Raw genomic sequence first — 14,957 nt, 5'->3', positions numbered from 1 at the left:
AAATTTCCTCGATTTTTAAGAGAAAGATTGCTTTTCCATTATCGATTATCGAATATATTTACAAGCTTCTGTTTTCGGAGCTCAGAACACTTTAAGAGCAGTCTTCGGTATGTTTCTGATTCCTCTGATTTCAATAGATCTTTTGAGGTTTGAAGAGGACTTTTTCCGTAGCCTTTTAATAATCCATTAAATCGTGCTTTATGATAACTTCTAAAATATTTAATTAATCGCATTTGCAGATTTCAACAACTTCTATTTAACCTCTGTAAAACCTAGACATCTTTGAGCGCTTTAGGGATTTAAAAGTGCCTGAAGTCCTAATCAACAATCAGTAGTCCATTGCTTTAGGATCCCAAAAACATCTATGATTATTGTTTGGATTCTTGCCATTAAATAACTTCATATGTTCTTACCACAATCATGGGTAGGACAATGCTTTGACTGTCCCACCCAGGTAAATTCATGCGTAGGACATGTCCTACCTGTCCCACCCACTCCCGGCGCCACTGCCTCCAACTAAATCGAAAATCTGGAGTTTCCTTCACTAATATGGCGTCGGAGCGGCACGTGATCTAAGCCGAGGGCTCGGTACTTATTTTACCGGGTATTCAGTTAAGCGCTTTAATTTTTACTGAACGATCAGTATATTTTTGACAAGTACGGGGTGTTTTCTTAGAACAAAGTTGTTCGGTAATTTATAATACCGAAAACCAGTATATTAATTCGAATTACTGAGAGATCAGTAACAATAATTACAGAAATCAGCAAACTTCTTTCAAATAACTGAGGTCTCGGTTTAAATTTCCTTTTACCGAATTAAATCTGTAAATAATATTACCGAGCTGGAAAACTGAATTTGAGTGTGTGCTATTATAGCAAACAAATGACGGTTGTCAGAATGACAGCATCTTTAATCTGTCAAAAGATACATAGGGGTGCCCACAACCGAACCTCCTCGCCTACATATGTTTACATCGCTTCAACATTTAAATGAAATTTATTTTCGCGACAGATAGGTATGCCATCGGATGAACACAAACACTTGTAATTGATGTAAACAGCATAAGTTTCGTTTTCACTTTAGTTTCTCAAGCAAGACTCAACATCTTTCAAAAGTAAATACAAAAGATATTTTAGTTACTAGATAAAGATTGTCGCTACTGTTCCCTTTGTTCTGCTGTCCGAAACATGTGTGGTACATACCTGTCAAATCGTATGGATTTTCCTTCTTTGACATTTAGCTCCCCTATCCTCGCCAGCAAAAGATGTTCCGGACAGCGACAATCTTTATCTAGTAACTAAAATATCTTTTGTAAATACTCATAATCGAGTAACCACCAAAAACAAAACAGAATATTCTTATATTATTTCCACTACTCTCCAGAAGATGGATGCTTTACACAAAGTTTCATTCAATATTCATGGCTTGCAATGTTGAACATGCAAGTGATAAACATACATCCCATACTTGCACGAAACCAGTGGTGATGCAGAATCCACTATGCAATATTAAGGGTGTTGGTTATACGTAGCGTTTCCAGTGGTCTTATTTTCCTTTTATATTAAATATTTTTGTAAATTTTGGATCAAAAAAGTAGATTACTCATAGTAGAGTAGAGTGGGACAAGAGTGCGCGTGGGGTAAGAGTATGTTTTCGATATTTGTGGTAATAAAAAAAGATAAAATAGCAGCACTGCATCAGTTTGAAAGGTATTCTGACCAACTATTTTCATGTGTAATTGTAATTGTAACGATTTGAATACAAGGGAGATATGAAGATAGTAAATTTTCTAGTCATTTTACTAAAAATAATTATGTTTTCGCAACTAGTATTCCATTACCATATCAAGTGAATTTTACGTTACGTTAAGATTGGCCAGAGGAGGAGTTTAGACCGACTATTCAGTGCTCACCGGCGGACGAACGAAAACGGCCTACGACTAATTGATTTCGCCGCCTCCAAGAATATGGCCATTCGTAGTACCTACTTCTAACTCAACCTTCCGTATTGGTACACCTGGAGATCACCACTGCAGACAGAATCACAAATCGACCACGTTCTGATTGATGGACGGCACTTCTCCAACATTATCGACGTCAGGAAATATCGTGGCGCTAACATAGCCTCTGACTATATGGTGATGGTTAAGCTGCGCCCAAAACTATCCGCCATCATCAATGTTCGGTACCGCCGACCGTTGCCACTGCATACGCGCAGCATCCCCTCTTGAAGACTGCTGGAATACAGTCAAAGCAGCCATTAACGACGCAGCGGAGAACAACGTCGGGTATGTGAAACGAAGTCGACGGAACGATTGGTTCGACGAAGAGTGCAGACAGATTCTGGAGGAGAAGGACGCAGCGCGAGCGGTCGCGCTGCAGCAAGGTACCCGGCAGAACGTGAAACGTTATAGGCGGTAGCAGAGACAGCAGACTCGCCTTTTTCATGAGAAGAAACGCCGCCTGGAAGAAACGGAGTGCGAGGAGATGGAACAGCTGTGCCGTTCTCAAGAAGCACGCAAGTTCTATCAGAATCTCAACGCATCCCGCAAAGGCTTCGTGCCGCAAGCTGAAATGTGCAGGGATAAGGATTGGAGCATCTTGTCGGACGAACGTGTTGTAATCGAAAGGTGGAAGCAGCACTACGGGGATCATTTGAATGGCGCTGAGAGTACAGGCAGTGAAAATCAAGGCAGCGGAAGATATGACTATGTACGTCAGTTCAGCGAACGATGGAAGCCAACCAACGCCCACCTTGAGCGAAGTTAAGGATGCCATCCAACAGCTAAGACCAATAAGGCTGCTGGTAAGGATGGTATCGGAGCTGAGCTCATTAAGATGGGCCCGGAAAAGCTGGCCACTTGCCTGCACGTAATGATAGTCAGAATTTGGGAAACTGAACAGCTACCGGTGGAGTGGAGGGAAGGGGTTATTGCAGGATCTAAGCAACACTTGACTTATGTAACTAATTAAGAGTAGGCCCACGGCATACAAAAAAACAAGGCAGACTCATCACGTATGTAAACATTCAGTTTGAATGTAATCATGTGACGTCACTGCTATCTTCGCACAAGCTGGACCGAGACGATGCTCTACGGTCGCAGCATGCTTACTTTTGTACTCCAACATGTGGCGATAAAATATGCGTCACATTCGAACGTCATGCGTCGAAATATGCGTCACATTTTCTAACGAGCCTACCTTGCTTTCTGTATACCGTGCTGTGGAGTAGGCCAATAAATGATTCATTGAATGCTTTACCTCAGACCCGAGTAGACGTCTCTTCATTTTGGCGAAGAGGATAAAAGTAGAAAAGGAGCGCTTTCATCAATTCGGACGCTTCCTGAAAAATTCTATTTCGATTCATGCAGATGGCGTGGCCTATGGTAAGTAATCGCAAGGAGAAATAAAAAAAAGTTCTAATTTCCTTAGGGATGGAACGTATATGTAATCCTGATTGTATCATGTATGGAACTTCTTAGGGTTGAATTTACGCGGAATTTCGGAACATGGTATCTGATTTCTGTAAAATGCACGACCCGGGATTATACACTTCAGAGTACCGGAATCACTTAGGGATGTTTTCTGCAGTTTGTCTACTGTTGACGTAAGACCCAGTGATTGTTAGGAAAAGTAATAAGTTCGCGGAAACCATAACAACGGTATGAAGTACGCTGTGTAAACCAAAGTATCGGGATACAGTACGCAGAAACAGTGTTATTATCTGTCGAATGCGTCAAGAATTAGCGCTAGTTTGAGCTTGTGAAAAGTTTCACTATTATCTTTACGGGAAATTCTTCCATTTAGTCACTTATCACAAGCTACTAACGGTGATTTTTGGACACCGACTTAAACCATCCCCAAGAATTGAACGATGGAAGTTACGCTTGATGTCCTATGTTTTCGAAGTTTTATACCGCCCTGGTAAAAACAATATTGCTGATCCTCTATCACGATTATGCCAATCAGTACTAAATAATGGCCCGAGCTTCGACGAAGAATCTGAACGGGTCATACGAAACATGATGTATGTCCAACAGCAGTAACACTCGATGAAATAACGACTGCCACCGGTTCAGATAAAGAACTAAATGAAATGGCTACCGTACCCCGCTCGACGGTGGTCTAAAACCTTATCACGAATCACGATATTCTAAACTAGCAAATTGTTTGACTACTGATGGAAATGTTTTGATGAAAGACCAGCGCATAGTAATCCCTCGAATTCTCCAGAACCAAATTTTGAAACTGGCTCACGAACCTCATCTTGGAATTTCGGCAATGAAATGTCGATTACGATCAAAGGTTTGGTGGACAAGACTGGACTCTATGGTGGAAAATTTCCTACAATCCAGTACAGGATGTGCACTTGTATCAATACCTGACACACATCCGATAACAAGGACTGACATGCCTGACAAACCGTGGGAAAAGATAGCAGCAGATTTCATGGAAATTCCAGGCGGTTATTATTTGCTCGTTATCACATATTACTGTTCACGTTATGTCGAAGTCACTATTCGAACATGTATGACAGCAAAAGTATAGCAATTACCAAGATGAGAGAAATTTTCGCAAAATTTGGATATCCAACTGAAATTGTTTGGGGCAATGGTCAACCGTTTTCATCAGCTGAATTTTCTCATTTTTGTACAACAAACGCAATCAATATTAAACACACTGTACCATATGCCGCTTTTCAAAATGGATTAGTCGAAAGACAAAATCGAACGCTATTGAAAACTCTCAAGAAAAGTTTTACCATGGGACGAAACTGGCGTAACGATTTACAAGATTTCCTCCACTCTTATCGAGCAACTCCTCATAGTATCACAAGACATTCGCCGTCGAAATTGCTTTTTGGATGGAATAAACGAGACAAATTACCAGGAAACTCTGAACCATTTGACATCTCTGAAGCAAGGCATAATGATGAGATATCAAAAGAAAAGGGTAGAGTGTATGCAAACTTGAAACGTAATGCGAAACCGAATAATATCGATGTTGGAGATTATGTGATTGTGAAAATTTTTATAAAAAAGAATAAATTAACAACAACGTTCAATCCAGATCAATACCTCGTGATACAACGTGAAGGTACACGTCTTCAACCAGGGATTGAATCCTAAAGAGAATGAACAAGTCTCTCACTTATCATCTCTGTATACATATACGATATGTAGCATACCGCGAGAGTCTTTTTTCGCAAGCTGTCATATGATAAATTTCTTATAGAAAGCTCCAAATGCGGGAAGCACTAGCTCTGATGATGCATTTCAACTTGTTCTACACAGCTGTGCAGTAACCAACACGAAATGAGCAAAAACAAAGCGAGAATCATCATTTTTTTTGGGGGCTTCCTATCCTATTCTGTTTTTTCGCCCTTGTATACAAGTTTGATAAATTTGTTATCATGGCTTGTTATGATTCGGAACAGTTTTTGCCTCTCTTTATCGTTGTTCATTATCTATTGAGAGCGATTTCTGCAACCCTGTCTTCAACTAAGAAATATGAAAAGCGGAGTAATTTGTAATCGTCATGTCAATCATACCAAGCGGATTCTAAATGCAAACCCTATGTTAGCTATTGGAAATGATTCGGGTAATAAATAAATTTATTCTATAAAGATAAGTTTCGTTTCAGGATTATTTTCAGAAAAGTATTCTACGATCCCCGGAGGTACGAAAGAAATCTGACTTATGTAACTAATTAAGAGTAGGCCAATAAATGATTTATTAAATGCTTTACCTCAGACCCGAGTAGAAATCTCTACAGTTATATGCCCCATCTACAAGAAAGGCAACAAGCTAGAGTGTGAGAACTTTCGAGCGATCACAATCCTTAATACAGCTTACAAAATGATAACCCAGATCATCTTCCGACGTCTGTCACCATTGAGTTGAGTTGAGTTCGTAGGAAGTTATGAAGCCGGCTTCGTTGACGGCTTACACGAAGCTTACCAGACTGATCAAAGCAACGATGGATGGTGTGCGAAACTGTGTGACGATTTCGGGCGAACTCTCCAGTTCGTTCGAATCGCGCCGGGGACTAAGACAAGGTGATGAACTTTCGTGCCTGTTGTTCAACATTGCGCTAGAAGGTGTCATGCGGAGAGCCGGGTGTAAGAGTCGTGAAATACAAAGGCGCATCATCTGTGGAAGTCGGGCCTACTACGGGCTCCAGAAGAAACTGTGGTCAAAAAACATTCAACACCGCATCAAATGTGTCATGTACCGACCGGTAGTCCTGTACAAGATTTTTTTATGTACAGGTTATCCGACTTGTCAATATCCCCAACTCAGCCATCTTGGATTTTTGTATGGAATTTATGCTCGTTTGCTTACGTTTTGCACTGAAAATGTATGTTTCCCTCCCGTGCTGGTTATTCCCATCTACTGACGAAGTCGGATAACCTGTACATAAAAAAAATCTTGGTCCTGTACGGACATGAAACATGGACAATACTCGAGGAGGACTTGCAAACACTTGGAGTATTCGAGAGATGGGTGCTTAGGACGATCTTGAGGTTCGGACGTTCTTTAGGACGATCTTGACGATCTTGAGTTGATGTCTGTGTGTATGAGTGTGTGAGCACAATTAATGTCACTCATTTTCAGGAACTTATTCGTAACCGATTTGCATTCGACGTAGAATCCTGCCTCATTGTTTCCTATTGAAAATTAGCCAGGTCGGACTATGGGCACAAAAGTTATGGCCAAAATCCGATTGTTTTTATTGTACCAGAAAGGCACGATTGTACGACAATTCCCCGAAAACCAATTCCCCGAATGCAATTTCCCCGAATGAAATTTCCCCGAATAACAATTCCCCGAACGTAACAATTCCCCGAATGCAACATTTTCCCCGAATGTAACATTTCCCCGAATTGTTTCCACAGTGCAGATAAAACTAAAACTGAAAAAGGAATCTGCGTCGTTTAACATAAAGTCGCCTAATTAGCTTTTGACATAATTTTGAGTTGCAACAAGACAATTATGCCGAACTGTCATTAGGCCGAGTGAGAATTAATAAGTGAGAATTGAGTAGTGAGTAGTGAAAAGTGAGACGTGAGAAGTGAGAAGAGCGTAATGAGAAATGAGAAATGAGAAGTGAGTAATGAGAAGTAAGAAATGTAAAGTAAGAAGTGAAAATTGAGATATGAGAAGTGAGAAGCGAGGAGTGAGAAGTGATTAGTGAGCAGTGAATAGTGAGTCACTAGTGGGAAGTGAGAAGTGAAACATGAGAAGTGAGAAGTGAAAAGTAAGAAATGAGAAGGAAGGATTGTACGACAATTCCCCGAAAACCAATTCCCCGGATGCAATTTTCCCGAATGCAATTTCCCCGAATGTAACAATTCCCCGAATGCAATTTCCCCGAATGTAACAATTCCCCGAATGTAACATTTCCCCGAATCGAACAAACCCCCGAAAATAAAGTATTTTTTTGCAAACACATAATTGTCATCGACTATTGGCGCCCGAAGCGTTCAAAGATTTGTTCCAGAGCGTCTCTTTGGAGATGCCGAACATGATCAAATCTTTGATAGTATTGTATGCCCTTGATCTTCCTTACTGTTAAATTATATATCTTATTGTTAAATTATAAAGATATTATAATAAAGTGTCTTCCTATTCATTTTTTTTTAAATAGTCGAACAAAGGCTGAATTTATTTGGTGGATCAGAATCGCGAACAGAAACTCCGTTTGAAAGCATCATGGTAAAAATTTGTGAAATCAAACTCCTGTCCTATGAAAGGTCTATCCCTTCTTAAGAAGTTACTGTAATCGTGAATATGAATCCTTAAAAAAATAATGCGTATGCCCGGAATAAGGCAATGGTGAATGTGATCCCTTCTTTAAAAATAGTGCATCTACTCGGAATAACGCAATGGATTAATTTGATCTCTACTTTGAAAGTAGGTGTTTTCCCAGACTAATGAAGAATTGAATGTTATTTCTTCTTTAAAAATCTGTATCTACCTGGTATATGGAAACGGTAGATATGATCAATTCATTAAAGTTAGGCATTAGCTCGAAATAAGCCAAAGTAGAATGAATTTACCTTTTCAGAAGTAGGAGTTTGCCTGCAATAAGGTTATGAAAAATGTAGTCTCTTCCTTTGATGTAGACGAGTTTGGCTGGAATAGATATAATATATGAGATCCCATCTAGCAATAAATATCAATTATATAAACCGAAAAAAATTGACGTGTTCATTCAAAGAAGGCAATATCTCCTCCATTGTCCTTATACTGAGTAGACGCGATCATTTAAGGAAGGCATTATCTCCTTCCTTCGTTTTACTCTAGGCAAACGTGTACAATTGAAGAAGGGTCCATCTATCCTCTTTGTCTTAGATCGGGCAAACGTGTTCATTTTAAGAAGGCATTATAACTCGTCTAATACCGGGCGAAGCGATTATAAAAAAGCATTATCTCTTTCCTTCGCCTTATACCGGAAGACGCATTAATTCTTCCTTTATCTCTATCCTTCTTCCTTATTGTTGCATTCTCTCTTCCTACATCTCACTTCGTATTTCGCCCTTTCTCGCTCCTCACATAACACTTCTTGCATCATATTTTTACTTCTCACTTCTTACTCCATACTTTTCACCTCTTACCAGGGTTCGTAATGCTCACTCAATCTCAGGAGCACATGATTTTCCCTCACGAAAGTTTTCGGGGAGAAATCGCTTTTCGGGAAAGAAAAACAGCCTGGTGAGTGAAAACAATGTTTCGCTCACTTCGATTGCCACCAAACGTTGGTTTGCTCTTTTTCTTTCATATTCGAGTCTTTTCGTGGCATCATCAATGCAAATGGTAGTAGCTTATGTGGAACAAATAACTTAACGCTTTCATACAGATAGCGTGGTGGTGTGGCTAAAGTAAGCGCATCCCCACAGCTATTGTTGTTACTATTCTGGGTTCGAATCCCGGCGCGGCCATACAATTTTGTAATTGTTCTGCGATAATTCTCGCGAAAAGTGAGTGAGAGGTAAAAGTCATGAAACGAAAAAGGATTTTCATATAACAGGCAAGATTTTCGTTTATCTTCCAATGCCAATTCTAGAGAAAAGATTGATGGGTGAAAGATGATCCTCAACATAAACAACGAAACAAGATTTTCCCTTGGCCCGAAAAACGCTTGCTTTGGTCTCATTGAAATGAAAAGTCGAAACCCTGCCTCTTACTATGTACTTCCTTCTAATTTCCTACTTTTCAATTCTCACTTCTCACTTCCCACTACTCACTACTCACTATTCACTGCTCACTACTCACTTCTCACTTCTCACTCCTCGCTTCTCACTTCTCACATCTCACTTATCAATTCTCACTTCTCATTTCTCACTTCTCATTACTAACTTCTCATTTCTCACTTCTCATTACGCCCTTCTCACTTCTCACGTCTCACTTTTCACTACTCACTACTCATTTCTCACTTCTTACTTCTTACTCGGCCCAATGACGGTTCGGCATAATGGTCTTTGGCCCAATGACCCAGCATCTTATTTTTTACAATTTTTAAGCGAGTTGTCCCGCGACCCTCACTTTTGTTGCAACTCGAAATTAGGGGGAATGACGGCTTTGGCAGGTTTTGTTCTATTATTGGCAGGGGCTTTTTTTATGACTGACTAGGCTCAAATTTGGCCTAAACATTCTTTGCATATCAAAGAATATTGTGGCCAAATTTCATAAAATTTGGTCGACAAAAACCCCCCTGCCAATAATAGAACAAAACCTGCCAAAGCCGTCTTTCCCCCTATGTCAAAAGCCAATTATGCGACTATATGTTAAACGACGCAGATTCCTTTTTCAGTTTTAGTTTTATCTGCACTGTGGAAATAATTCGGGGAAATGTTACATTCGGGGAAAAGTTGCATTCGGGGAATTGTTTCATTCGGGGAAATGTTACGTTCGGGGAATTGTTATTCGGGGAAATTTCATTCGGGGAAATTGCATTCGGGGAATTGGTTTTCGGGGAATTGTCGTACAATCGAAGGAAGTACATATTAAGAAGTGAAAAGTATGGAATAAGAAGGGAGAAGTGAACAATATGATGCAAGAAGTGTTATGTGTGGAGCGAAAAAGGGCGAAATACGAAGTGAGATGTAGGAAGAGAGAATGGAAAAATAAGGAAGAAGGATAGAGATAAAGGGGAAGAAAATTATTGCGTCTTCCGGTATAAGGTATTGGGGAAAGACGAGTTATAATGCCTTTTTAAAATGAACACGTTTGCCCGATATAAGACAAAGAGGGTAGATGGACCCTTCTTGAATTGTACACGTTTGCCTGGAGTAAAGCGAAGGAAGGAGATAATGCCTTCCTTAAATGATAGCGTTTACGCAGTATAAGGACAATGAAGGAGATATTGCCTTTTTTGAATGAACACGTCAATTTTTTTCTTTTTATATAATTGATATTTATTGCTAGATGTGATATCATATATTATATCTATTCCAGTCAAACTCGTCTACATCAAAGGAAGAGACCACATTTATCATAACCTTATTGCAGACAAACTCCTACTTCTGAAAAGGTAATTTAATTTACTTTGGCTTATTTCGAGCTAACGCCTAACTTTAATGGATTGATCACATCTACCGTTTCCATATTCCAGGTGGATACACATTTTTAAAGAAAAAATAACATTCACTTCTTCATTATTCTGGAAAAACACCTACTTTCAAAGTAGAGATCAAATTAATCCATTGCGTTATTCCGAGTAGATGTACTATTTTTAAAGAAGGGATCACATTCACCATTGCCTTATTCCGGGCATACGCATTATTTTTTTAAGGATTCATATCCATGATTACAGTAACTTCTTAAGAAGAGTTAGATCTTACATAGGACAAGAGTTTGATTTCACAAATTTTTACCATGATGCTTTCAAAGAGAATTTCTGTTCGCGATTCTGCTCCACCAAATAAATTCAGCCTTTGTTCGACTATTTTAGAAAAAAAAATGAATAGGAAAACGCTTTATTATAATATCTTTATAATTTAATAATAAGATATATAATTTAACAGTAATTTATTTGATCATGTTCGGCATCTCCAAAGAGACACTCTGCACTTTGGAACAAATCTTTGAACGCTGCTCTGTTCGGGCGCCAATAGTCGATGACAATTATGTGTTTGCAAAAAAATACTTTATTTTCGGGGATTTGTTACATTCGGGGAAATGTTACATTCGGGGAAATTGCATTCGGGAAAATTTCATTCGGGGAATTGGTTTTCGGGGAATTGTCGTACAATCGAAAGGCACCATTTACGCTAAGTGGATTGTACGACAATTCCCCGAATAACAATTCCCCGAATGTAACAAATCCCCGAATGTAACAATTCCCCGAATGTAACATTTCCCCGAATGCATCACCCTTCTTTTTGAGTGCGACACAAGGTGATAATCCATGCGAGCAAAGGCGTATGATTGCCGATAAGGAGGTTGCGAGTTCGAATCTATGGTCGGCCTAAGATCCATTAGGGTGGGAGGCATTTTCGGCTCCTTGTGCACATTGTATGCCTTGTCCTTGCTACACAAGACAATCATGCAACTGGCAGGTACGGGGAAGCTTTCAATAACTGTGTAAATAATAATAGAACACTAAGTTGGAAAACAGCCCAAGTTTCAGATAGAATGTAGAACAATTGAAGATGAAGACAATGTGCTGAAAGAAGGCAATGCTTTCTTTGAATGAACGCATTTGGTCTGTATAAGACGAAGTGAGGAGATAATTCTTTCTTTAAATAAATAAGTTTGCTCGGTATGATGAACGCATCTGCCCGGTTTAAAGCCAAGGGAATGTCTTCTTAAAATGAACCCGTCTGTCCAATATAAGACGACGGTAGGAGATAATGCTTTCTTTAAATGATAGCATCGCCCGGTATTTGGGGAAAGGAAGTGATAATGTCTTCCTCAAATAAACACATTTGCCCGGTATAAGGCAAAGAGGAGCCCCTTCTTTAAATGAACTCGTTTGTCTGGAATCTTTAAATCACCGGACAGACGCGGTGTAATGAGAATGCAGCAGATAATGCCTTCTTTTTTTCAAGAATGGACCGCATCCCCCATTACCATATTCAGGGCATATACATTTTATAAATGAACAAATAATAACATTAGTTATTTGGTGAAACACCCACTGAAGAAGGACACATTTACCATTGCATTATTCCGAGCAGATGCATTCTTTTTAAAGAAGGATTCACATTCACCATTGGGCAAACGCATTATTTTCGTTTACAATATTATTATTATTAAAATCTTTATTAAAGAGGTTTTTAGCCCAAGGCTAGTTCACCTCCGAAACATCGTTTTATTGTAAACATCTACTATTGCCTTATATCTGTGAAGAAGGTATGTACAGGACAGAAGTTTGATTCCGAAGATAGGAAAAATATTTACCAAAAGGCTTTCAATCGGACTTGCAGTTTGATTCTATTTTAGAAAAAAAAAACTACCTTAGAAAACACTGTATTCTGATATCTTTATAGTTCAACAACACATCTTGGAAGATCAACTACATCAAATACTATCAAAGGCTATTCATCTGATAATCTCCAGACACTCTTGAACGTATATTTGAACGCTGCTTTTATTTTCGATTGCGAAGATGTGTTTGCAAGAGGTATTTTATTTTCGGGGAATTGTTCCATTCGGAGAAATGTTACATTCGGGGAATTGTTACATTCGGGGAAATTGAATTCGGGGAATTGTTACATTCGGGGAAATTACATTCGGTGAAATTGCATTCGGGGAATTGGTTTTCGGGGAATTGTCGTACAATCCGCTAAGTGAACTAATCAGGGTTATAATGAAAGCTATAAATGGTAGTTAAAAAAAAAATAATGTGCATTCTAGGTAATAAATCTTCACTTTTTCCAAGTTTTTCAAAAGCCTTGAGATTTGTTTTCAGATCACCTTAAACGCCTTCCTGGTATACCTGATAAGCACTACGGTGAGCGTATTTGAAAGATCGTAATAATTGCTTGTACTCATTCATATTTTTGGACACTCGGAATCGGATATCATACATAACAATTTTTATTCAGATTTGAGCAATCGTAAAGGTGGCTAAATAGCCAGCGCTAAGGATTTCATTGTTTGAAAGCACACTAAGGTGATCTCCATCAATCATCAATAAATTTCTACGATCCCCCGGCTTCAATGACCTCCCAACACATTTGATAACGTGCCGCTTCTCATGTTTACATAAAAGAGCATAATGGATCGATTTGTTAGTGCTTGCAGCTTCCTCCGACGTGCCACATTTATCAGTTTCAATTGCACTAACACTAAACAAAGAGATAAGCATGTGGCCAGCTGGTTCTACGGTAGAGGTTGGAAAACTATGTTCAGAGGATCACTTCATTCTCTACCAAAATTAACGGTCGACTCAAAAAACAACTCAAGTTAGGCAAGAAGATGATTGACCATTATATTTTTTTTGTAGATTATTTTCAACACTCGATTTGAATTTGTAACTGGAAACCACTGCTCTACAACGGGCGTCACCATGAGTATGAGAAGTTCCATTGCAATGAATGGCAATCTCGCTGGTTAGTCCCAGCGGTCCCCTCAAAAAGATTCGCATCTTGTAAGCGAGCAGACGTGCAAAACAAACAGTCAAATTATGCAGATTGTGTTTATTATCGTGTTAACGAGCTTAATAGCGGCGGTAAGTAGGATTGGCTTTGGCCTGTTATCCACAGACAAATGGATCTTAAACGAAAGTTTTGCAGGCATCAGCCGGATGGAGGATACAGACGATTGATGACCTCATGCGGAATCGAAACAAGTGCGTCAAAATTTTGGACATGCAGGTCGATCTTCAGGAAGACTACGGTTTGTTTGACTTCCCCGATCGGGACTCGGCTAAATGTGTCATCAAATGTATTATGAACAGAATGGGGCTGTTTAACGACAAACGTGGCCCCCACGTAGGACGGCTTGTGAGGCAAATGAAGTACGCTTCGGTGTCTACGACCAAGGAAATTCGGGGTGAAATTCTCAACTGTGCTTATCAAGACATGGAAATGGATCCGGAGGATGTTTGCGAACGAGCCTACTCGCTGTATCAGTGCATTCAAAATAGTAACCTCCTGCTAATGAAGTCACCCGAATCAACGAAGACTTAATTGCCCTCGGCGACCCCTGTGACTTGGAACGATTTCACACCGAAAAACTGTGTCATTAGTGGTGAAAGCAATCATTTCCTTTAGTTTGATAAGAACGGAACGATCATCGCATGTTATTTTATTACTCCCTATTGTGATGGGAGTCATAAGTAGTCGATCACGCCACATTCATCTCCATGGTCAGTATTGAACGTAGCAGCAGCAGAAGTCAGCGCTCTCGAAGCAGGATCCAGCAATCAAGCGATTGGTACGATCACAGAAGATTTGTTTTTCGAATTCCGAAGAGCCTATCTGGTGATAATAAATTCACTCTGTGGAAGCAGAATAGTTTCAGCGCGAATACTCATGAATCTTGCAATAGTCACTATTAACCATTTTGCTATATTCTAATGTACCTTTTACTTTACTATTTTTATTCAGAACTAATTTAGATAATAAACCAAATGATTGATTTGAGAAATTATGGGTTAAATTATACAACAAGTAACATGACAATTCAATTTTCGTCCTCATCATATTCTGTTTTTTTTTACAATATACCTTATAAGTTTGATTTTTCTTATAGGATAAGGGAGGTATTTTGGACCACCAGTTCGACGGCTCATATTTTGGACCACTGAGTGCAAATTCCTCTTGGTGGTCTAAAATAAAAGCCCGCGTAAGGGTGGTATAAAATACATCCTTTACCCTATTATTGATAAGTTCATGACTGTTTTTGTTTCATTGGTTGCTATGGGTACCGCAAAGATATTTTACCGAGATATACAAAGTACAGACAACAAGCCTAAATCATCCGTAAATAACACCTAACTGTTCC

General features: G+C 39.3%; 1 protein-coding gene across 1 annotated transcript; it reads left to right on the top strand.

Annotated features, from left to right (window-relative positions):
* Positions 1 to 13,620: 13,620 nt before the first annotated feature.
* On the top strand, positions 13,621 to 14,617 carry LOC134203356 (general odorant-binding protein 99a-like). The gene is made up of 2 exons (XM_062678227.1): positions 13,621 to 13,680; positions 13,745 to 14,617. The coding sequence occupies exons 1-2, from the start codon at positions 13,636 to 13,638 to the stop codon at positions 14,138 to 14,140; spliced, it is 441 nt and encodes a 146-aa protein (XP_062534211.1). The 5' UTR covers positions 13,621 to 13,635; the 3' UTR covers positions 14,141 to 14,617.
* The last annotated feature ends 340 nt before the right edge of the window (positions 14,618 to 14,957 follow it).

Source organism: Armigeres subalbatus, unplaced genomic scaffold, assembly GCF_024139115.2.
Source record: "Armigeres subalbatus isolate Guangzhou_Male unplaced genomic scaffold, GZ_Asu_2 Contig1814, whole genome shotgun sequence".
In the NCBI taxonomy this organism is placed as follows: domain Eukaryota; kingdom Metazoa; phylum Arthropoda; class Insecta; order Diptera; family Culicidae; genus Armigeres; species Armigeres subalbatus.
Note: the sequence above shows the minus strand (reverse complement) of the source record. Positions and strands in the feature narration are given on the sequence as shown.

Coding starts and splice junctions, on each gene's coding strand:
- LOC134203356 (XM_062678227.1), top strand. CDS start 13,636: ATGCAGATTGTGTTTATTATCGTGTTAACGAGCTTAATAGCGGCG. Junction 13,681..13,744: donor TAACGAGCTTAATAGCGGCG/GTAAGTAGGATT, acceptor AAAGTTTTGCAG/GCATCAGCCGGATGGAGGAT.